At 34.7% G+C, this 23,353-nt stretch overlaps 1 protein-coding gene across 2 annotated transcripts in view; it reads right to left on the reverse strand.

Moving 5' to 3' along the window:
* Positions 1-23,353, reverse strand: part of LOC111425739 (Netrin-A) — a 154,522-nt gene that overhangs the window by 13,723 nt on the left and 117,446 nt on the right. The window contains exons 3-4 of one of the 2 annotated variants that reach the window (XM_023059968.2): positions 13,849-13,998; positions 13,076-13,156 (exon numbers count right to left, since the gene is read on the reverse strand). In XM_023059968.2, the coding sequence (XP_022915736.2) occupies positions 13,076-13,156; positions 13,849-13,998 (231 nt within the window). Of the gene's footprint in view, positions 1-13,071; positions 13,157-13,848; positions 13,999-23,353 lie in introns of both variants that reach the window. The other variant, XM_023059969.2, reaches the window with a different exon arrangement.

A 23,353-nucleotide genomic window follows, 5' to 3' on the forward strand; every position in this document is an offset into this window, starting at 1 on the left:
TTAAGGTTTTATTAAATACAAAAACATTTGTTGGTTTCTGTAAGCTCTTGAAACAGAGTTTTTTTTAAATTTCTATTAAAAGCTGCTCTTTGCTCTATTTTAAAATAAAATGAAATTTACTGTTCACTAAAATATGTAACATCTCAATGACATCTGGTAGTGGTTCTTAAATAGCCCTATAAACAAAAGTCTACGCGATTCAAATTTTGGGCCACGCAATGGGGCCTTCCCCAACAGTAAGCGTAAAGTGCGGCCGAGCTGCATTCTGCATAAACTTGCGATTTTTTCTCCGATTTAGGAAGACTTGCCTTCCAAAAGTCCAAGAAGAGTGTTTGCCAGGGAATCAACTTATGGTTTAATGATTGTGGTAAAACAATCGGTGCTAACAACCTATCCCCTATGATGCCTAACCAAATGTTTAAACTAAATCACTGTTGATATCTAGTTTCAACGAGGGCTCGAATATTCTCATCAGACCGCCCATGATTATTGTGGAAGTTGAATATTCCATTTTTGATGAAACCAGATTCATCAGTAAACAGAATGTTAGTTAAGAAGTCGGGGCGTTCAGAAGATCTTGCGTGGTACTATGGAGGAGTGATGGCATGCGTGCGGATATGGTAAAAGCAAATGAGGAGCACACGGAAAGTTCTCTAAATAACATGTGCATTTGAGTACCCATTACAGCCTAAACACTTGTGATACGTGTTTCGGGATTTTCATCCAATGTATTTGAAATTTCTCTGCTATCCGCTAGCATAAGACCTTTTTTCAAAGGACACCGTTTGAAACATTACATGTGATGGCAGTTGCAGGTTGGGAAATGTTACCGCATAGAAACGACGTGCAATCAAAACATTCCCATTGGCACGACCATACAAGAATACCATTTCGGCTTTTTCAGCATTTGTCGAACGGAAAGTCAAGAATCAACACACAAAATTGGAAATTGTCGAAAAGTTATTTGAATATTTATGTTAAAACAGCGTAAGTTACTTAAAGCCAAGTTATTTGCTGTGTATTCGACTTTTAATAAATTTCATAGGAAAGAAGCAATTTTAGAAATTGTTTGAGATGGCTTTTGTCTTTTGATTACTCTCACCAATCCCTATCACAGATACTTGGCTTGAATTTAAATTAACGTGGGAGCTTTGAAGACGTGGAAAAGTTCTCCCAACCCAATGACAATATCATCTTCACAAAATTCGTCCTTATCCCTACGCAATCTAACATAAGGTTCAGTGGTGATTAATTGCATTACTAGATTTGAATGATATCTAGTAGTATACGTCTAAGCCATGCTATATAGTTTTAGGAGATGCACTTCCTACATCTCATACGAAATTTATCATTTATTTTACCTCATTGGTAGCAAACAGATTCCTGGTTCCGATTTTATGCATTTCCTCATTGTACACGATCCAGTGGGTAGATGTTTGTTAACGTCCTCCTCCTGCAGTAACCAGTAATTCAAAGGAATAACTAGTAGTTGCTTTAAAAACTCAAAAACAAGTCATCATATTCTGTTTCGTGAGGGTTTAATCGGCCGTAACTCAACCCAAATTTATCGTCAATTATAACTTTCAATCAATCTCATTTTATCATTGTTGTCACTTAAGGTTTCAGTAAGACAATATTCATGAAATAGATTACGACCTAGCTACGACAGAGAAAGATCTAAGAATAATTTTGGGGAGAACGTGATTTCTTTCAACAAAGTTTTCAAATTTCAAAATATAAATAGGTGCATCAAGAAAGATACTATTTTGAAAATTTCACAAAATTTGTATTTTTTGTAAACTTACTTCCGAACGATTTTGCAGAATATATTGTATAAAGAATACTCATGTTGCACAAATAAATTTCATTAAAAGAATAATAGTCTACAGATTTTTCAAAACTATGTCTAGAGACAGAATTTCAGAAATCAATATTTTCTGGATAACGAAAAACAACCTACTGCAAAATTTTATGAAGTAGAAGTCTAGGCGTTTATCAAAGACAGGTTTCAATCCCAGTTCTATTCGTTTAAAATGTTAAGGTTGTGCCCAAACTATACGAAAACCAATGGACTAAGTGTCTGGTGGAGTAGCGATAAGATAACTGATGATACTAACAATTAGAAGCATAGAACGCATGTAGAATAGCGTAAACTAGTCACAAGTAATGCGGCAAAGTAGTATAAATTCATTTTACTAATTTCCAGCTGAAACATCTTCGTAACATTTTTGAAGTAGTAAATTCTTAAAAATCATTTCATTTTTTATAATTTCATATCCAATGTGTTTCCTTTCCACAATTAGAAGATTTCGAGTTGTGCCAGATGTTAGAAGGTTAATGAAGACATTTCCTTACGTAGTTACTTTCACACCCACAAATAAGACGAATATAGAATAGAATATATAAGAGAAAATAGATAATAGACTTTGAAGAAATAGACTTCAAAGATGATCAGAAGATTTTATGCTCACACAGAAAATTGGAGCTAACAGAACGAAGGATGTGAGCGACGTGACTCTAAATTTTTATTTTTTGGTTAGATACTTCTTCGAGTGATACGGTTCTCTCAACAAATACGACCGTAACTGGGTTTTTCCTGCAATATAACATTATCTCTTCGCTAGGTAAGATAGTTTTGAATATTTAAACGGTGTGAGTCTTTTTAATACCTCTAATATACTGTCTCAGACCTGTGATCGGTTTCGCTAGCTTTAATGGAGGAAGTTTTTCGTACACTACTAAGCTTTGAATACATTTCCTTAGAAGCGATATTGAATGTTAAAGATTATTTAAAACAACATTCTGTTTCGTTTGATATCATGGTATTACTGTCAAAATTGAAGACTCGTGGATATACTGGGTTGCTTGGGGTTAAGGCCATGTAGGCATTGATGTCAACAGTAGGATAGGTGTCGTACGAAATCTTGTCGACCTGTAGACAGTTGTTGAGCAGAAATATTAAAAGCGTCGTGTCAAAACAGGATAACAATATTGGACACTTTTGTCCAAAATTAAATAAGTTAAATTAGTTTTCTTCTAATTATACTCACTAATATCATACCCAGTTTTAAAATGAAAAACCTCTTTCAAACTCTACGTTATCTCAACAACACTTCTTGTTCTTATTAGCAATTTATTAGATACATTTTGAGCAGGTGTTACACTATAGTTTAGTCATTAGGTATGGTTATAACGTTTAACCACTATCCCCTACTAACGTAAAGTTTCCAAACTGTCCTTGTTCAAGTTTTAAGTTATTTTTAGTTCGCTATCTGAAATAGATTAGAGATTCTTTGTAATCTAGGGGCAAATAAATTTTTATAACCATTTCATTTCATCTTTCAAATTCAATTTTAAGTCCTATATAATTTTTAATCTACGAAGTACTTCGTAGGAAAGATTTAAGACTTTCATAGGAGATCAAACGAAATCGTTTCAAAAAGCCCCAGATTCCGCTAAACTTCCTCCAGACTTTTTCGCCATATTTTCTTGATTTCCGGTTATAATGCGGAAAAATTCAATTTAACCCAACGACAGAGAAAAAAAATCGATTAGCTCCTTTTCCGTATGAACCCGCGATTGGCGAAGCGGCGACCCCAAATTGCTTTGCCTTGCGGAATTCGTCGTGTCCTTTTTTTTATTCGGCATTAATATTCATAAAAATGTCCGGATGGAGGACCCTTTATAGAAAATTCATGGGCGAGGACCAAGAAAAAGAACGTTGCACAAAGTATGGAAATCTGCGTGAGACTTTGTGAATGAGTCAGCGAGATTCTTTGAGAACCTTTTTTTCAACAAAATCGTTAAAGAAAATCTATCTTTTTGATCTGTCAACGAAGTGTTAAGAAAAAGCAATCTGTTGGCAAGCGATTTAATCAATATCAATCGTCACCTACCGCACAAGCGTTTTCAAAACGTGTGGGTTGTTAAATATTTTTAGGCCGATGGTAATTATGAAGTTGTCAATGGACTTGTTTCGCACACGGAACGGTCGAGTGCGTGCCCGACGACAGTTATCGTTATTGTAAAGGTCCGTTCACATTCAACAGCGTCTCTTTAACAACCTCTAAATGTCCAACGTTGAAAGCCAATTCCACTCAAATTTTATTATTCACATAAAATCAATTTTATACAAAAGATATTATTGCTTAGTTAGTTTAGATCATCTTTTTCTAACTTAGATATATATCAATTTTGTATCATTTTATGGGTTTGTTTAAATGCAATAATTAGAAAGTTACATTTGTAAACGAACCTTAAATTTTGTCATAACGTTATGTCACCAGTAAATTACACGCTAACGCACACGTAAATACATATGGCCCGTTAATTTAAAATTGAAATCGATATTCAGGATAAATTACGACTCCTTTTTCTATTTCGTAACTGCTTTCGTGATTAACCGGGAGATTTATCAGTGTGGATCGTTGCGTGACGAACATTTTTTCTCATTAAAAATACACTAATTTTTGTCGTTATCGTTTAGAAAAATCTGTTTATTTAAAAGTTAGATTTAAAAACTTTGAAAAAATTAAATCTATATGAAAAATGCTTTAAAATAAAACCGAATAGGCTATATTTACAAACATGATAACGCTGAAACTTCGGTTATTATTAATTTACTTCTATAATAAATGAACTTGATAGTATATGTGTAATAGTTTATAATAAACACTTCGATTTGAAATAAACTAAACTTTATTCTCACTTAATTTCATGTCTTTACCATCTTGGTTCTTTACGCTTTTTTCACGACTCATTCTTCTTATACTCGTAATCACCCAAACCTGTTTGCAGTCATGCGCATTCAAGTTCTCTATACATTACATCACTTCCCCCTAAATTAAATAGTCATTAAACTAACCCTATATCTTATATACTACATAAACTAATTACTCTATACCTTATACATCATATTTTAATCTATCAGGAGATCTTAAATTAGTTCTCGGCCTTAACATAAAATCAGATCTACGCTTTGTTCGACTTTCAAATGTTTTTGTCGTTTTCTCCGCGGTATTAACATGATTATCATTTTTTTTTATATTACCTTGCCAGGTTTTTTTTATTTGATTAGCGTGCCTTCTCCACACTCCAATCTCTGGTATTTCAACTAAATACATTACATTGCCTAATAACTCTTTAATTTTTCCTCGTATCCAATTACATTTTGACTTAACTCTATAATCCTTAACCATAACATCCTCCCCCTTATAAAATTTTCGCAATTTATAACCTCTAAAATATTCTTTTTGTTTACCTTGTTTAGTCTTTACTATTTTTCGAACCGTTTTGTTACTTTTATATTCCCTACCCGGTAAAATTATATCAAACCTAGTTTTTAGTTTTCTTCCAAACATTAATTCAGCCGGCGATACACCAGTTGTGCAGTGGGCTGTGTTACGATAGTCAAATAAATAACGACATAATCCCAGCTGCTTATCCACTGATTCTTCGTGAGCCTTTTTTAACGCCGTTTTGATAATTTTTACCGCATTTTCAGCGGCTCCATTGGATTGCGGATGATAGGGAGCAGACGTCACGTGTTTAATACCATTCTTTTTCATAAATGTTTTAAACTCTTCCGCTGAAAAACATGTGGCATTATCTGATATAATGTAATCGGGCAATCCAAATCGCGCTATTAATTCTCTTAATACTCTTATTACTGACTGCGTATCGGTCGATTTCGTCTGAGCAACTTCTATCCATTTGGTGTATCCATCCACGATAACCAAATATTGTTTACCTTCTATAGGCCCTAAAAAATCAATGTGCAGACGTTCCCAAGCGCGTTTAGGCCATTCCCAACATTTCAACTCTGTTTTGGGAGGATTATTGCTTAATTTCGAACATATTTCGCAACTTGTTGCAACTTTTTCTATTGCTTCATCTAAGTAAGGCCACCAAAAATATGCACGTGCCAAAGACTTCATTTTTACAACTCCCATGTGCGTCGCATGGAGTTCTCTTAATATATTCGTTTTTAATTTTTCTGGCGGAATTACCCTGTGATTCCACATTATTACATTTTTTGAAATTACCAATTCATGGCGCTTACCAAAATATTGTTTTAAACGTTTATCATATACATATTTAGGCCAACCCGCTAAAATGAACTCTTTAACCTTCGTCAAAACTGGATCTTTTTTCGTTTCCTCTACTATCAAGTTCAAATCTAAATTGAGGTCAGCGCTTTTACTAAAAAAATAACAATAATCTAATTCAACATCTTCTATTTTAACCGTATTTTCTTCCTTACATGGTAAACGTGATAAACAATCTGCTACGTTGTCTTTAGAAGGAACATAAACTATATCATATTGATAATTAGACAAAATTACCGCCCAACGACGCAATCTATTTGCAGCAAATTCCGGAATTCCCTTCTTTTCTCCAAAAATCGTTAATAATGGCTTATGATCGGTTACTAGCTTAAACCGTTTTCCGAATAAATACTGATTAAATTTTAGTACCCCGTATATTATTGCTAAAGCTTCCTTTTCAATTTGAGAATACCTTTTTTCGGCCGCCGTTAACACTCGCGACGCGAAAGCAATGGGTTTATCTTTTCCCCGTTCGAACTCATGGCTGAGAACAGCCCCTATTCCATATGAAGAAGCATCAACTGTTAATCTTATTTGCATTTCTGGATTAAAATGTACTAGAACTTTGGTCGATAACATTAACTGTTTTATTTCGTCAAAAGATTCTTGACATTTTTGCGACCAATGCCATTTAACTTTATCTTTCAACAAATTATATAACGGGTATAATACTGTAGACAAGTTTTTTATAAATTTACCGTAATAATTAACCATACCTAAGAATGACTTTAACTGCGTTACATTTTATGGTCTCGGACAATTCTTAATAGCACTTATTTTCTTTTTGCACGGATGTAAACCTTCTGCATCTATGACGTACCCTAGATACTCTACTTGTTCTTTAAAGAAAAAACATTTTTCGCGTTTCAATTTTAAGTTAACTTCATCTAATTTACTAAGAACTCTTTCTAAATTATCTATGTGTTCAGTATCCGATGCGCCCGTTATCAGAATATCATCTAAAAATACTATTACGCCCTTCATGCCGCCTAGTAAAGATTCCATGATCTTTTGAAATTTAGCTCCGGCTGACGATACTCCGAAAGGTAATCGCGTTTGCTTAAATAATCCCTTATGGGTCGAAATTGTTACCAACTCCTGTGATTGCGCGTCCAACTCTATTTGCTGGTAAGCTTGTCCCATATCTAGCTTCGTAAACTTCTTTCCTCCTTGTAACTTGCTAAATAGGTCTTCTATCCTCGGCAGCGGGTGTTTATCTACTTCGATATGTGGATTTATCGTAATTCTATAATCGCCACACAGCCGCACTTTTCCATCCTTTCTCAGAACTGGCACAACTGGTGACGCCCATCGACTAAAATCCACTGGTACTAGTATTCCTAAAGAACACAATCTATCAATTTCATCGCTAACTAATTCTCTAATCGCATACGGTACTGGTCTAGGTTTATAAAATTTGGGACCAATTTTACTATCAACTAACTTAATACTAGCAAGACCCTTTTTAAATTTCCCTAATTGATCATCAAAAATTCCTTTATATTTTTCTAACAATTGTGAAACTTGTGATTTTCCATTATCTATAAACCCCATATTGAATTTAACCTCAAATCTATTTAAAAAATCTCGACCAATTATCGGAGGTCCACCGTCTTTTAATACGTGAAAATCAAAATCGAATGTTTTCATGTTATATTTAACTTTCAATCTGCAACTACCAACCGGTTTAACCATTGACCCATCATAAAAAAACAAACTCTTTACTTTATTGTCGCATAACGGCACATTTGGAAATTGTTGTTTATACAATTCTTCCGAAATTAGCGATAACGACGATCCTGTGTCGATTTGAAAATTAAATGGTTTACCCATTATTATTAAATTCAAAAAATACGGAGCTACGGATTTAAATGTGTTTACATTGTACAACACGATGTCATCAGCTGTTTCATCATTTACAAAATTTGTTCTACCGATTCTCTGTCTACAAACTCTAGCTAAATGGCCTTTTTTATTGCAAATTTTACAAAAATAATTACGATAATTGCACTTATCTTTTACATGTCCTTCGTAACCGCATACTTTGCATCTTACGGCTCCTCCACGATTATTCTTCGTAAAATTTTGACGTCTTCTTTGTTGATACTCTTCTGCGCCGTCGCTGCTCTGACGTTGATGATGACGTTCCCAATTCGTACCATGTCCTGCGCGTTTTCCTCCTGTACCGGTTTCTCGGACAGTATAAACCTCTTCTTTCTTGATTTGGATATTAAAGGAATCTTGAGCAGCCATTTTCGATTCTGCTATTTCGACCGCTTTTAAAAATGTCACTGTTAACTTTTCTTCCAGCAAACGATCGAGCACTGCACCCCTTTCGAATCCAGTGATGAATTTATCTCTTGTTGCTACCTCCAGATAATCGCCGAAATCGCACGTGATCGCTAAACTCCTAACACGTGTTGCCCAATCTTTAACAGCTTCATTTTTTTCTTTCCGCGACTCGTAGAATTTTATCCTTTCTGCAAAAATCGACGTCTGCGGCGTAAAATATCCATCCATTACCTCTTTTATATCATCGAAGGATTTTAATTCCGGTACAATCGGCATACATAAATTAAACACGAGCCTGTAGGCGTCTTCGTCCAGCATATTAAGTAGCACCGCTCTTTTCCTATCGTCATTTTCTATTGTGTTAGCCAGAAAATAATTATTGAGACGTGCTTTGTAAATATTCCAATCAGATACATGGAGTTTAAATTCGCGTAACTGGCCCAATACTTGTGCTCCGCCGCTCGAACCTTCCTCTCCTTGCTGATTTGGCATTTTATTTTAATCCTCGTCGCCAATGTAATGGTTTATAATAAACACTTCGATTTGAAATAAACTAAACTTTATTCTCACTTAATTTCATGTCTTTACCATCTTGGTTCTTTACGCTTTTTTCACGACTCATTCTTCTTATACTCGTAATCACCCAAACCTGTTTGCAGTCATGCGCATTCAAGTTCTCTATACATTACAATATGAAACCTGTTTTTAAATAAATTATGAGCCTTATCTTGTACATATTATTGATAAATCATATAAAATTGTATCATTTTGATAATTCAATCCAAAGCCAAATATTCAACCGGATTATTAGCAAGAAATATAAGAAAGATAACCATTGAGCTAACAGTTTAATGGTAGCCAAGCTCATAACAAAATCGCTTTATGATCCTTTGAGATCAACTCTTCCTACTACTGCAAAGCAAAATTTACCAACCGTTCCGTTGTCTTAACTCACAAATGATAAGAATTCACTTTTCAAAAATGAGTAACTTTTTTATTCCTTTTCCACAGTTGGGTTGCTATATATGCAAAGATGAACACGGTAGATCCACCTCTGATCTATTTCTAATGGTGTATGGCTAGTGGTGCTAAGCTCATCCAGTTGCAAACAAAACCTCAATTTTGAAAGACGATTCAACGAGAATAAATGGTCTAGCAATAAAAGGAGAACCGACCGAAAACCCTTAGTCTTTTAGTTTTCCGATGTTAGAAAGTAAAATTAGAATAATAACATGAGGAATGCTGGCGTTATTATTGAGAGCAGAAATGTTGAGATGATTGAGGATTGGGGAAGCTGGAGTTTATGCTATTTATGCAACTTAGTACTTAGTACATCGTAATGTAACGTTACCAGTATGTGATGAGTGTCAGTAATTGAGACAGTAACAAATTATGCAGAGACTTTCGTGTAAGTTTTGAGGGTCAAAAGGCTTTACGCTGCGATCTATTCCTGCTGCTAGTCAATCGTTCCGTCAATCATTAATAAATCATGTTTTGGTTTTATCATACATAGGCGATAACTTGGTCGTGTATTATTAAGTTTTTCTGACGATTATGATTTAGTCACTTTGAAATGTTTAAATATTGATAGTCTATTTGTTAAGCGTATTGCCATAGTATAAGTTGTGATAGAAATAAAGACAACATTTCTTAAAATAAGTGGCATAGCTTGTCTTCTTTCTGCTTCCCACATTTCTTGCATTGCTTGTTTTTGGAAAATGTCTCTTTTTGCACCAGAGATCAGGTATGTTCAGAGAGTAAATAGATCGAATTTATTCTCTGGGGAAACAAGTAAGATATCAGAAGGCAAGTAAATGTCATACCCAAAAAGCGACTTTAACAATATAGATATAAATAGATAGAGCATATAATAGCTTTGTCAGAGCTCAAAGAGAAACTGTGGTACTAGATATATAACTATGAGCTAGAAATTACAGTTGTTTGATTAGAGATAACTCAGAGACACTTTGAAGACATGGACATAACATTATGCTAATGTAGAATATACAATAGTAGTATATATAGTTAATAGTAGTATAGTAGATCAGATCGGACTCTTAACATATATTTTATGGGCTTGCTCTTTACCAGTAATGCTTTGCAGTCTAGGCAGTGCAAGGAGTTATTTCCTATATCCCAACTCAATTAAATTAAAAGTTAAATAATTAAAAGTCGATCTCCAGCCGAAACATAAGAAGTTGCAAAGAAGTTCTCATGTTATTGTTTAGATTTTCAAAATCACTTTTGATAGTCTCTGCCGCGTTGAATCAAGGACTTGTCGATTGAAGAAATAATATTGAACTACACTATCAATTTCCTTCTGGAAATCTTCTTCCTGATGGTTATGTATCCTTTTTTTCGAATTCTATCTCTCCACACATAACAGAGCTCAAAAACGTTTTTGTACAATTAGGCAATGCTTTTGAAGGTATTCTTGCTTTTTCTCAAAACACTTTGAAAAGTACACCACGAATCACAAGATTTGCACATTGGCTAACTGGCTAATTCACTTTTTGTAGTACTTTTTAATTGCAGTGGCTAATTTTATGCTATGTAATGTGTTAAAAATACCTGTTTGGAAGGGCACACTCCATTGTGATAACAATGTACTAACTTGTATTCTTATGCTTCAAGGCTAGTCGGTACTGATTAATGAATTACGAATGATGCAAAATTCATTTTGCAACAGTTTTATGAACAAAACTGTTGCTTAGAGTAGCTTGTATAGAACTAAGAATAGCAACGCGTAAGCCCAAATAGGAATTCTGGAAATGTAAATTTGTATATCAGTATACAGTGGAACCTCGCTTAATGAGTACCTCTCATAACGAGTATTTCGCATAACGAGTAAAATAAATTGTCTCGCTTAACGATCGATATTTCGCATAACGAGTGACACGCATAGGGGAAGTCCCTTATTCTCGTCACTCGGTTGTGCGTTGTTTCGCTTAACGAGTATTTCACATTACGAGTAAGATTCTGGAACGAATTATGCTCGTTATGAGAGGTTCCACTGTATACTGATATACAAATTTACATTTCCAGAGTTCCTATTTGGGCTTACGCGTTGCTATTATTAGTTCTACATCTTTCAGAGCTCAAAGTTTTCTTACAACTGTGAGTAAACTCTTCGGGGCTTAAAAAAGCTTTTTCAAAGATCACAATGAGCAATGTTGTTCGTCTAGTAGATCTCTGAAATGTAGGTTCCGTAAGTGACATGCTTTATAGTAGTCATTTCAAAAATCTTCTGCATAACTTAGCCGGAGATCATAGTCAAAGTAGCTGATAAAGACCTTAAAGTTGCTACTCCGTACATACAGATAAAGTGTGATTGAACTAAAAGCTTAGATTAGTTCTTGTAGAACTTAAAGCATTATTTGCCCAGATTAGCTATTCTAATCATGTGGTAAGGAGTTCAGAATACTACATCAAGCATAAGCTTAACTACATAAATCTCTGAGCTTCTCTAAAGAAAGAGCTGAAGCTACACTTAAATCGCCAGTTCATCAGCAAGTTATCAGTTGGTTAATGTGGTAATCAGATATATAAGGAATATTATACTCCAATATCTAAAGTAATTACTAGTTTCTGCGGCTACTCTTCATCATCAGGAATTTACAAGTAGATTTGTGCAATATTAAATTGTTTACATTTTTTATAATGCTCTGTGTGTTAGATTAAATGGAATTTCATACATTAATTTAATTTTATTATAAAAATAATTGAATGAAAAATTTTCAACAACACAATATAAATCTGAAATTTTTAATTTAATCCAATTCTAATTGATTAGATTAATCATCAACTTCTTTTCAACATAGTCCCTCAATTTGTGTATAATTTGTTACTCCACTAATTAGGATGTGGTAATAAACTTTACGACCCTTCCCATAAATCATTATTAAGAGACTTAGAACTGGCACACAGGTTTCGGACACGTCGTGTAACAGTTTCCAGGTCCGTCCTAATACGACGAAACGGGCAGAGATCTATCAATAGGGTTTCGCGAACCGAGTAATTAATTCCAACCCCATATGGGCCCGGCAGTCGTGCCGTTGGGGGCGGAAGGATCAAGGGGGTGAGGCGAGTATATGACGAGGATGTTGGGAGGATATCGCGACGAAAGAGAACTACGGAACGGGTCGATTGCGGTGATGGTGCATTTACCTCCCGGTTTTGCAGTTTTCCCCCCCGGGTTTGGATGAACAAAGGGTAGCGACCCCGCAAAAAGAGGGACGCGCTTACGCACCCCCCAATACCGTTATTAATTATTAACAGATAATGCACACACAACGTGCGCGGATTTTAGTTTTTGGTAAACAAACGGGTGCACAATACAACAAAATTACATAGAGAGAGGGTGACGGAAGCTTTTTAAAGTTTAAATTTTTTTTGCGGGATGATTTAAAAATCAATTTTGTGCAAATTTCAATTATTGGTTTTTGAACTTTTCTGTTTCAAGTTTTATTACTTCCCAGCAATTACAACGACGCGGTTTGGATTTTAAACAAGAATGAAGAAACTTTGTAAACTTATTGAAAAGTTTGTCTGGCACGCAAAATTTGTAATTGAATGAAGGGATTGAAAAATTGGTTTTGGTAAAGAGGGGCTAATTTAAAAGAGCCGTGGGGGTACTAACTCTAAGAACAAACAAAAACACAAAAGCACTTACTTACCCCCTGCGGGCCCGGAATCGGTGTCCGGTCGGTAGTCGTTGTCGTCATGTTGTTGGTTTCCCATTATAACCTCAGGTATTCCTTCAAAAAAAATTAATAAAACTATTACAAGAAAGAAACGGGAACTAATATATCTTAGTAAAGTTGGTAGTGTGGAGTGTAAAGTGCTTTTTGCGATATCAAATTACTTGGGACGCTCTCTAAGACCGAAGCTCCATAAAATTACTCTCGCTCGGTGTCGATAATATACTAAGATTGCATGCTGAGCCTTCGTACGGCGCGAAAAAGGCCCCTATAAAAGTACTTTACTGACTCTACAACCTGTATATCTTGTGTTAATTTCGTTTTCTTCTTTTCCTCCAAGAGAAATGAGAAGCAATGAAGAGAAAATGTAGATTTTATTAAGATTTGTTTTAGTAGCTTTATTAAAATGAAAATTTCAACTTTCTCTTTAACCGTAAAAATTAAAACATTGTTATTTGTACGAAGAATTATACTTCTTACATCCTCATTGCTTGGAATGAATTAATTCTTTGAAAGCCACTTTAAGCGGTGTTAACAATAAGTAGATTTCTAAGCATAAAGAGGAGATAAGAATTATGATTTCCATAACAGCGCGTCATCTTTCAATCGTGTTCAAAGAAGAAAAGTCATCAAACCAGCCGTTTTACGATCAACGATATGATTTGTACTGAAGACATTTTACGACTACGACTTAAAATTTATAATTTACCGTTTTATACCGTTTACATTTTCATAAAAAAATTACTTACGAATGCATGGTGCTATTTGCGATCTACTCTGTTGGTATCCGCTATCGCATCGATTACAAGTCGTACCTACAACACCATCCTTACACGGGCACTGTCCAGTTATTTGATTACATGTTTTTCCTGATGATCCAATGGGATGACAGTTACAAGCTGGAATGAAAAGAGATACATCGTAAATTAGTATCAATATTAAATAAGTTTCTATTCAGATTTAGAGTAGAATAAGAAATTACGAATTGATACGGTTATATTGTGTATACACACGTGTCCGTTTCAAGATGCCATCTTGTGTTACACCGGCACGGTTGTAAGAGAAGGTAATAACAGTAATCATCTGGCTTATTAACGACGAAGTTGGTACACAACGGGTTCAATTTGTGGACGTGCCGTTGAAATAACCACCTCGCTGGATAATCGACACCATGAGGAAAAAGGAACGAGGTCGACAAGAAGATGCCTTAACTTGGTTATAATTATGAGAAAATTGTTACTCTTTAAGTGGCGCCGAGGGATTTATTTTTTATGTGGATTCTTCTTTATCATTCTTCTGTATTGTTCATCATACTTTTAATGGTACAGAGAACAACGACATCATTATAAATTTGTGGTAAAATTTCTCATATTTACGATGGTGAGCCAACCGTTAAATGTTAAGCTTTTGTTAAAATCTTATTATGACACCCCTACCCCCAAGTGTCAAGTACAAAAAAAAATAAATTTAGTATAAACATAGAAGGTATTAAGGTGTAGACATAACAATATTTTTTCTCTGCGGAAATTAACTTTGAAGAGGTGAAGCACCCCATTAAGCATAAATCTTTTTAATTTATTACCTACTTTGAAACACCTTTAGTTACAGTATAGTTTTTGTCTTTAATTTTTTTAACGTGAAAATTTGTCCAAGTTCGCATAAAATCGATTGTGTTTTGCTGTTGATGAAGAAAAATTGCTAATCCATAATAGGATCATAACCGGATTATTCTCAATAGAGCTATTTTGGTTCAAGAGTTCTGTAGTTCCGTATTGTTCTGAACCTTTCTGCGCATACATCTTGCATATTACACGTATGAGCAGAACGGTTCACAACTGTTTGGAACTACAGAACTCTTGAACCAAAACAGCCGTAGTGTGTCGTGAGAAGGAAATTGAATTTCATCGATTAAAGCACTGCATTTTGGATTAATGGGAAAGAATTTCTTGCGGATTTTATGTTAGATCTACCGGATAAAAGGTAACCTATTATATTTGATATGAAAGAGGAAATTTATGAATCGTGAAATAAAAAACAAAGGAAAGACAGAAAGACTTAGCAATTCAACAAAATGTCTGTAAACAAAATCAGTAAGAAACGAAGATTTTTTTATAGTAAATAGATGTCAGAGATTAGATATCAAATGAAGAACTACTGACTCTAATAGCTGGTGTTAGGTAGTTTGTTTGTAATATGTTTCTCCTAACTATGCTGGAATACAAGAAATTATGTTATTATGTACGATGAGTGATGCCGAATTCAATGAACACGTGAAATTGATTCCACCTACTATATCACATTATCGACAAAAGTATGCTAACAATCTAATATAACTATACCTGCTATACATGAAGACTTTCTTAAGAAATACCAATAATTGAATATGCTTGGTCTTGAATGGAAGATGAGTTACTTTGTTGTTAAGTTTCTTTGAAGTCTTATTGACTTACTTTAAAGTTGGGTTATTTTATGGAAAAGTTACTTTGAGGTTGGGTTGGTTTGTAGGTGGGTTGGGTTACTTTGTGGTCGAGGTGCTTTGGAGTTTGATTGGCTTCCTTTGGGGTCACATTACTTTGTATTTGAGTTTCTTTTTCGTTAAGCTTTTTTGGGGTTTGAGATAAGTTACATAGAGATATATATCGTCAAAAAAATTAATAACTTAGTATATCATTCAAAAATTAAGTGCATGAAGCATATTTCCTTTGAATCAATTAAAATACATCCATATAAAAGAGACAAACGAAAAGTGGATTATAATATATGTCAAAATTGAAATACCTAACGATAAATATATACAGAGTCGTCAATTATATTAGAAACATGTAGAAGATACTCTAAAGTTGTGTTGATACCTTTAAGTAAGCATTTTTGCAAAGACACTGGTTGTTCCCAATAAATATTTCGTTCCAATATAGGAAGAATTGCCATCACCATCATCAGACGTCAGCATTCATTATACCACACGAAGCAATATATCACTTTAAACCTATTTTTGAACTTAAAAGAGTACCAAATAATTTGTAACTAATGACACAAGAAGTCCTGTTTAAATAGTATAAAATTCATATTTGGAGGACATTATTATCTACACCAATTTCCTCTTCATCACCTCCACCTAGTATTCGAAAGGTTACAAATACACAACCTATATCATCGATCAATGTTATTTTGGAAAGACATTCCCAATCCGAAACAAAGAAGTATTTACGAAGTTCAAACATAACGAATCTATTCCGCAGCAATAAAAGGGATTCAAAACTTAAAATGACATTTAGAAATCTCCCTATACTTCAATCGACTGAAATTCGAGGACCTTTGAACACTTTAAACAAAGGAAAGCAAATTTGGCAAAGACGAGATGCGAACGATTAGGCACATTTCGCGCCATTGTAGTTTGTTGTAGTAAAGACAGTTCCTAACTAGAATGTTAAAGTAAAAGTCAAAGTAAAACTTGGTGGTGTTAGCTGATGTAGGGGTTCAAAATCACGATCGAACACTCTCTCGGAGAAAAATTAACAACTAAGGACAAATTCAATGGAAAAAAAACGTTAATAGCTAAGTACAAAAGAAACAATTCACTGAAGGTGAAAAAGTTAGCATGGTTTCGGAGTGCTGGGCATCGCATCTTTCTGATATCCTCACTTCATTTGTGGTCCTACAAGATATATCCTGTTAACGACCTTAGCATCTTCATCTCTTCTGTTCTAATGATTCTTTTTGCGATAACATTTTCTACTCTTGTCTTTGTCGCGTATGTCACAGTAGGTTTTATATATGCGGGCCTTGCTTTCTTGAGGTATATACGTGTTTTGATATATTATGTCGCTTAGGTAAATATCAGGTTACCTCATATGATCCTTTCGATGTTTGAGCTATAACTCCTTCCTGGAGGTTCCTGGTACCAGTAATATTGATACTACTATAGTTCTATATACTTGTTGTATACTGCCAATTTACAACAGATAGGCTCCCTTGCTATAGTTATATATTTTGTTTTTGACACCGAGATGTTCGTGTTAAGTTTTGTTGCTGTTTTTTCAAATTAGTACAGCATCCATATAGCATTATGTTCATCCGCTAATAATTGGACAGCATCGTACACATAGCAAACTATTTTTAGTATTTCGATTCCTAACTGATAACCTTTTCACGCTAGTTATTATTTCGTCCATGACAATGTTGAAGAGTGCGGGGTTTAGACTGTCTCCATGCCTGTTTGTATGGGTACTCGCGTGTCACGTCTTTCTCTGTTCTTATTCTGGTCTGGTTATTGGTGTTAAGCTCCATGAGCACATTTATTATATCGGGATGTACTTTTCTTTTTCTGTTTTCCAGGAGTCTCACAACATCGGGATGTTTTACTTGATCAAATTCTTTGGTAAGGTCAACAAAACAATTATTTTGTATGCTAAGCCAACCGGAGACGCCAATTTCTTTTCGTGAATCTTTGTAAATAGCTTCAGCGTTTTAATTTGAAACGATATAGTTATTAAAGAATTGAAGAGAGTTTATTCATTGAATCGCAAATTTGAATTTCTTTGGCATCAAAATTTCATCAACACGATAAATACAGAAAAAAAAATCACCAACGGCTTAAGATTCAACATAAATACTAAACTTCATTTCTTAGTCATCTTGACAGAATTCTTGAAAATTTAGGTGCAGTAAGCGATAAACATGACGAAATACATCGTAAAGATTTAAAAACTGTGAAAGATCAGTATCTCGATGAGAAGATGAGATTTTTATTTAGGCTCACATGTGTTTACAAAATGAAAAGTTTCTGATGTGAAGTTTGTGAATAGAAAGATAATGGTGTCTTATGCAACTGATTCGAGTGTGATCTCAATTTACCACTTTGTCTCAGTGTGCCATCTAACCCAATAGTTTTCTAGAATTTTATGAAACTATTAAAAAGTAATTTATGTGAAATTTGAGAACAAATTGATTTCTTAAAGAAATCCTTATCGTTCAAGATGATCTTTCTTAAAAGTTAAAATCCATTACGTTTTAATGAATAATGTATAGAGACGAGAAGTTGAAACAATGTCCTCTTTTAGATTTACCGCTTTTAGTCGATTGAATAGACTAAATGAATCCGCTTACACAAGCTTGGTTTCCCATTACGAAAGTTTTCCCCCCTTTCCCTCGGATCGTTTTTGCATAAAATTTAGATTGAATTAGTTCAATTTGCATTTAATTTTTTAAGCTGTCCAATATTCCGGGATAATGGTGTCTCGAAGAATTTCAAGAATTTAAAAAAGCTCCTTATTTAGTTTATTTTTTTATTCATCCAGCAATTTACCAATTAGTATTTCGCTCAGATTCGATAAGGATCACCTTCTGGCAGGCCAACAGGACGAAATGCAAATGTTCCACCATGTACGGACGTCTACGGTTGCTAATGGGCACGTTAAAAGCATCGACCGGAGTAATGAGCCGAGAGAGCTTTCGATTAACGTTACGTATTCGGAATCGCTCTTTAATAAACACATCAGGCGAGAAACTGCAATTAAAAAGATTTCCATTCTTGTAACGACGGGCGGCTTCTCCTCACGGCTACTACCGATTAACCGTGCGCAAGTTACAAAAGGACCGACCCAAGTCTAAACGCGTCCGTAACGAGTATACGAAGGTTTTAATGGGCGCCGCCGCCGATTTTAATTCTAACTGCTGCCCTCGTCCTTAATGGTCCTCTGAAATCGCCGCTACGTTCTCATCTAATGAACCCCACAACGACGATCTTTACGAGCAAGTCGTAAATTAGAAGAAAATATTTCCAACAGCGATCTAAATCGACCTTTATCAAGCGCGCGACGCATCCGTAAGAAACGCGCGATCGCGCAGCGATAACACATTCAATAATTACTTTCGGCGAGGTTTTATTTGAGTTCTTCTCCCGTTTTGATATCTGACAGGTGCATCTTGGCATTCTCTTTCGTGCCTTTTATATTGTGCGCTCGGAAAAAAACTAAAAGAAACCGAAAAAATGAAAAAAAAAGAAGGAACAGAACGCGAACTCTCAAGAGCCGATATTATCTACAATTTTAGACGTGAAAAAGCGCGTCGAGTTCTTCCTTTGAACGCCCGCGGGCCTCTTCTTCTTTGTTTCTTTCAATTTCTTTCGTTTCCACACGTTGTAATTATTGTTATTGTTATATTATTGTTGTTGATAAAAAAAATGAAATTATCGGTTACATCGATGGAAGGTGGGAAGAGGAAAATGGTTTCGGGCGCCGGGGATACCTTTAAAGGAAATTAGCGAAAACAAAGCCTTTGTATCGTTCGGCTCGCCAACCAGGTTATTAAATTGCCGTCATAGAGCAAGGAATATTGTTGAGATAACAGTCTGGAATTACGTGATACCAACTTAGATTATGGTTAGCGACGACGTCTAGTTTCAAAACCGGGTAGGTTATCTTAATTTCGTATCTAACCACCGCACAACAAAACAGGAATGTACTCAACCCTTTTGAAAAATAAACTTGTATTATCTTCCTATACACGATCTTTTGTTATACTATGTTAAACCATAATTTATTTTTATTAACTCCTTAACGCATAAATCCGAGTCTGAGTCGAGTACCCAAAAAGGATGAAACTTTTATACATATTTTTTTAATGTTTTGTAAATATTTCCATTTATGTTATTCAATATTTTTATACCAGAAAAATGTTCAATATCACGATTCAGATCACAATAACAGTGATTATTATGAGAAGTAATAGATTAGGTTGAATTGAAATTAGTACAGATCAACCTAATGTAGCTTCACAAAAATGTCTATTATTGGAAACACTGGGGTGTAGGTATATTTTATTTATTAGAAGATGAGCACTATGTTACGGCATATTTCAAACATTTCTTTGATGGTGGCTTTTTGTACAACCTTGTTGAAAGAGAAAACATTGTAATGTTTGCCAAAACTCAAAGAAAAAGATAGATGATGTTAAGAATGGGTGAAATCAGGAGCATAGAAAGTATTTGCGAGCAAACCAGATATACCAAGATGGATAGACGGTGGATAGACTAACGATATAAAGAAGTTGTGATTTAATAGAATGGAGTGAAGGCAGATTGTTATGCATCATCAAAGATCTCATCAATTTAACACATCTGTGATTATGCTGTAATTATCCTTTTAATAAGGTAAGATGTAAGAGTTATTCCTGGCAATGTAAGTGGATTTATTTGTTTTACGTCTGTTATTATTGTTCTGATTTTTAAGATATTAGCCGAAATAAGTTTATTTTTTTCATTATCCTACTGTTTTTGTACAGATATGTCGAACTTGGACAACCCAAGTAATAGGGAGATAGTTAAAGATGCACAATGGAAATACTATCCACTGAAAGGTTACGAAATCAGTGGTCATCTGTTCCACGTTTGGGAAAATATTTGTTGAAACTGCCTTCAGACCATTCAGATGTGGCATAATTTGCAAACAAAAAAAATCTGCATGTCAATACATAACTTCCAAAATCCCAGTTTATTAACAATACTGTTTTGTCAGTATCTTGCAATATAGTTAATGTACTGCTTTGTAGGCTAAAGCAGGTTTAGTTTAGAAAAGATATCGGAAAGACTTTGAAGCCATTCATTACCATCAAATTTAAATAAAAGTCGAAAAGAGTGGTTCTCAAAAAATACTTCGACGTTATGTCTAAGCTCAAACAAACGTGTAAAAACTTAAAAAACCAACCCAACCCCAATACAGCCATCGAACCTTAGTATGAAAGGATAGCATTTTGTAAATATTGTTCATTTCTTGACACAATGATGAGAATAGCTATAAATTCCTGTAGTGAGATTTAATGAAATTGACCAAATTTTACAGAATAACCCAAAACGTCTTTTACACTAGTGGGAAGAGGTTTTGGTGCAAGAGCTTGTTGATACATCAGAGGAGACCAGAGTAACAATCTGATATAGATTTGCTATCGTCACTCATAATTAAGCCACAGCACTGTAACCACTTTATTCCCTTTTTAATAAAGAAGGAGTCAACGACATAAAACATATCTGCACCTGTTCTACTTTCATAAAGAAGATGACAAAGCAAAAGTAATTCATTTCTTTTCAAGTATCTTATAACAACTATCAAGACTTTGCTACATCAGAAAAATATTTGCTGTTATTGATTTCTTTTGTAATCATTTTTTCCATGTTATATTATCAGAAATTTCTTTGATTTTATGAGAAGCTGTATCGTTGGAGAGAGGGATATATTTAAGTTTGAACATTCAAAAAATTACGTCTTTAATGCTGTAAATTAGACTTCGTTCTCAATATTTACGAATGATTAGTACAAGGTGCTTACTATATCCATGCCGAAAGGTACATAACATTATTGGGCTTAATTATTTAGGATCGTACTAATCAAAGACAGAGTGAACACGTTTGAATGTTCATTCAAGAAAAAAAATTCATACGATAACTATCTTCCATACGCCAATGAAAGGGTTAAGTATTTAATAAAAAGTGTTTATTTATAACCCGAATTTTTTCATCTTAGTTTTATATGTTAACTCTATTGTAATCTAGTTGGTGTGGTGTAATTCTTGTATTACATGATTAATTCGTTAGATTAGATTTTATGAAACGTAATAAATTATTATATTTTTTGTAACATTTACCAAATCATAAATCACATTGATTTGATAGTTTGCCAGGACACTATAAAAAAATGGTAATAAATGGCTTTACTACTACCTGAAATGTCAAATTTGCATATCCTCCTACTATAAGACTACAAGACAATAATACTTTTTTACAAAATCTGTACTCGTAAAACTTTTTTATTTTATCGTTTGTGAAACGCCATCAAAAAAGAGAAAACCTTATCAGTTTAACAACAACTGGAGACCCTTTTCGGACCGTAACTTTTATCTTAAATCTTCAACGGAGTGTCTAGGGTGGTGTTGGGGATATAAGTCCCTTGAGGATAACCGACTGAAGAAGATTCCTTTCGGGAGCGCCTCAATTACCAAATACTCACTGTTCCGGATGGCGACCGACAGAAGTAACGACTTGACGAAAGGTTCCCTTTGTTTTCCTTTCCACAAAACCTTAGCAGTACTGGTGCAGGCGGTCGATCAACTCCAGTGGAAGGGAGAGATTTTGCGGCAAATAGTTGCGTGTTGGAAACGGTGACATTGTCTTATCAAAATCTCCACATTCTACTTGGGTACCATGTGCGAAACTGCGCGGCACAAAGAGGTAATTGCTGCGGTGACAATGTCGACCTCTTCTTAAGATTAGGATTGATAAAACTAAGGACGAGAAAATATACTGAAGTAAAGCTACAAAGGGACTTTTTTCTTGTATAAGTCGTAAAGTAGATTGCGGTGTGTTAAGATATTGTGTTCTTGAAAAAAATGTTCGTTTTCACGCCTCTCCTCTTCTCTGAGAAAATGTTAAAGACCACTTTGTTTAAACCGACACTTCTTTTTGACGTTTCGTTTTCCGGGCCCGCGGACGTTGCATAATTACTCCGTGGTCGCGCATAAATCAACGTTGTTGTTATCTCGCCGGACGTTAGTGAGATGGCGTTGCGCATTACGTTGCAAATCCGCCGTCACGATGTTGGTATTTCTGCCGCCGTGTCTAGAAGGAAAAATCGCTCTCGTACTGTTAGGCCTTATTGAGATCGGGTAAGAAAAGGCTACACTTTTTATCTTTATGTGAAATCGTTCCGGGGCCGTGGTCAGGAAAGTGTTCTCTTGTCATGATGGCGAGCTTTTCGATTTATGTATGTCACAAAAGATGATGGTCGCTTGTTATTAACATTTACGAATACATTATTCGATATTAAAAAATTTCGTTTCCCGTGATTTGGATTAAATCGTAATAGTATACGAAATACTGGTCTAAATGGAGCGGTGAAGAGAAGTGTTAAAGCTGGGGATGACAGCGCCACGTTCACTAATTGAAACAAATTTGTGCTGGAACATGCTTCTAGCCACAGGGCTATTACACTAGAAGCTCATTTGCTGGTTTAAAGTAAATTAAGCCACCGGATACCACTCGGGCATCACTTAATAAATTCATAAAATGTTTACATTTTATTAAGCCAAAAATTAATTTTATTTAAATTTTGAGGATACAGAATGTTTTAGGAAAATCAAAATTAATTTCACGTATAACAAATTAATGAAATTTTTTCCAATATTTTTTTCAGTTACAACCAAAAATCTAATTTAGGTTTTCTCCGGAAGCGAAAGAAATCACAAGATCGACGTTCCTGGGTTATT

This window comes from Onthophagus taurus, chromosome 1 (genome assembly GCF_036711975.1).
Source record: "Onthophagus taurus isolate NC chromosome 1, IU_Otau_3.0, whole genome shotgun sequence".
Classification (NCBI taxonomy): Eukaryota; Metazoa; Arthropoda; class Insecta; order Coleoptera; family Scarabaeidae; genus Onthophagus; species Onthophagus taurus.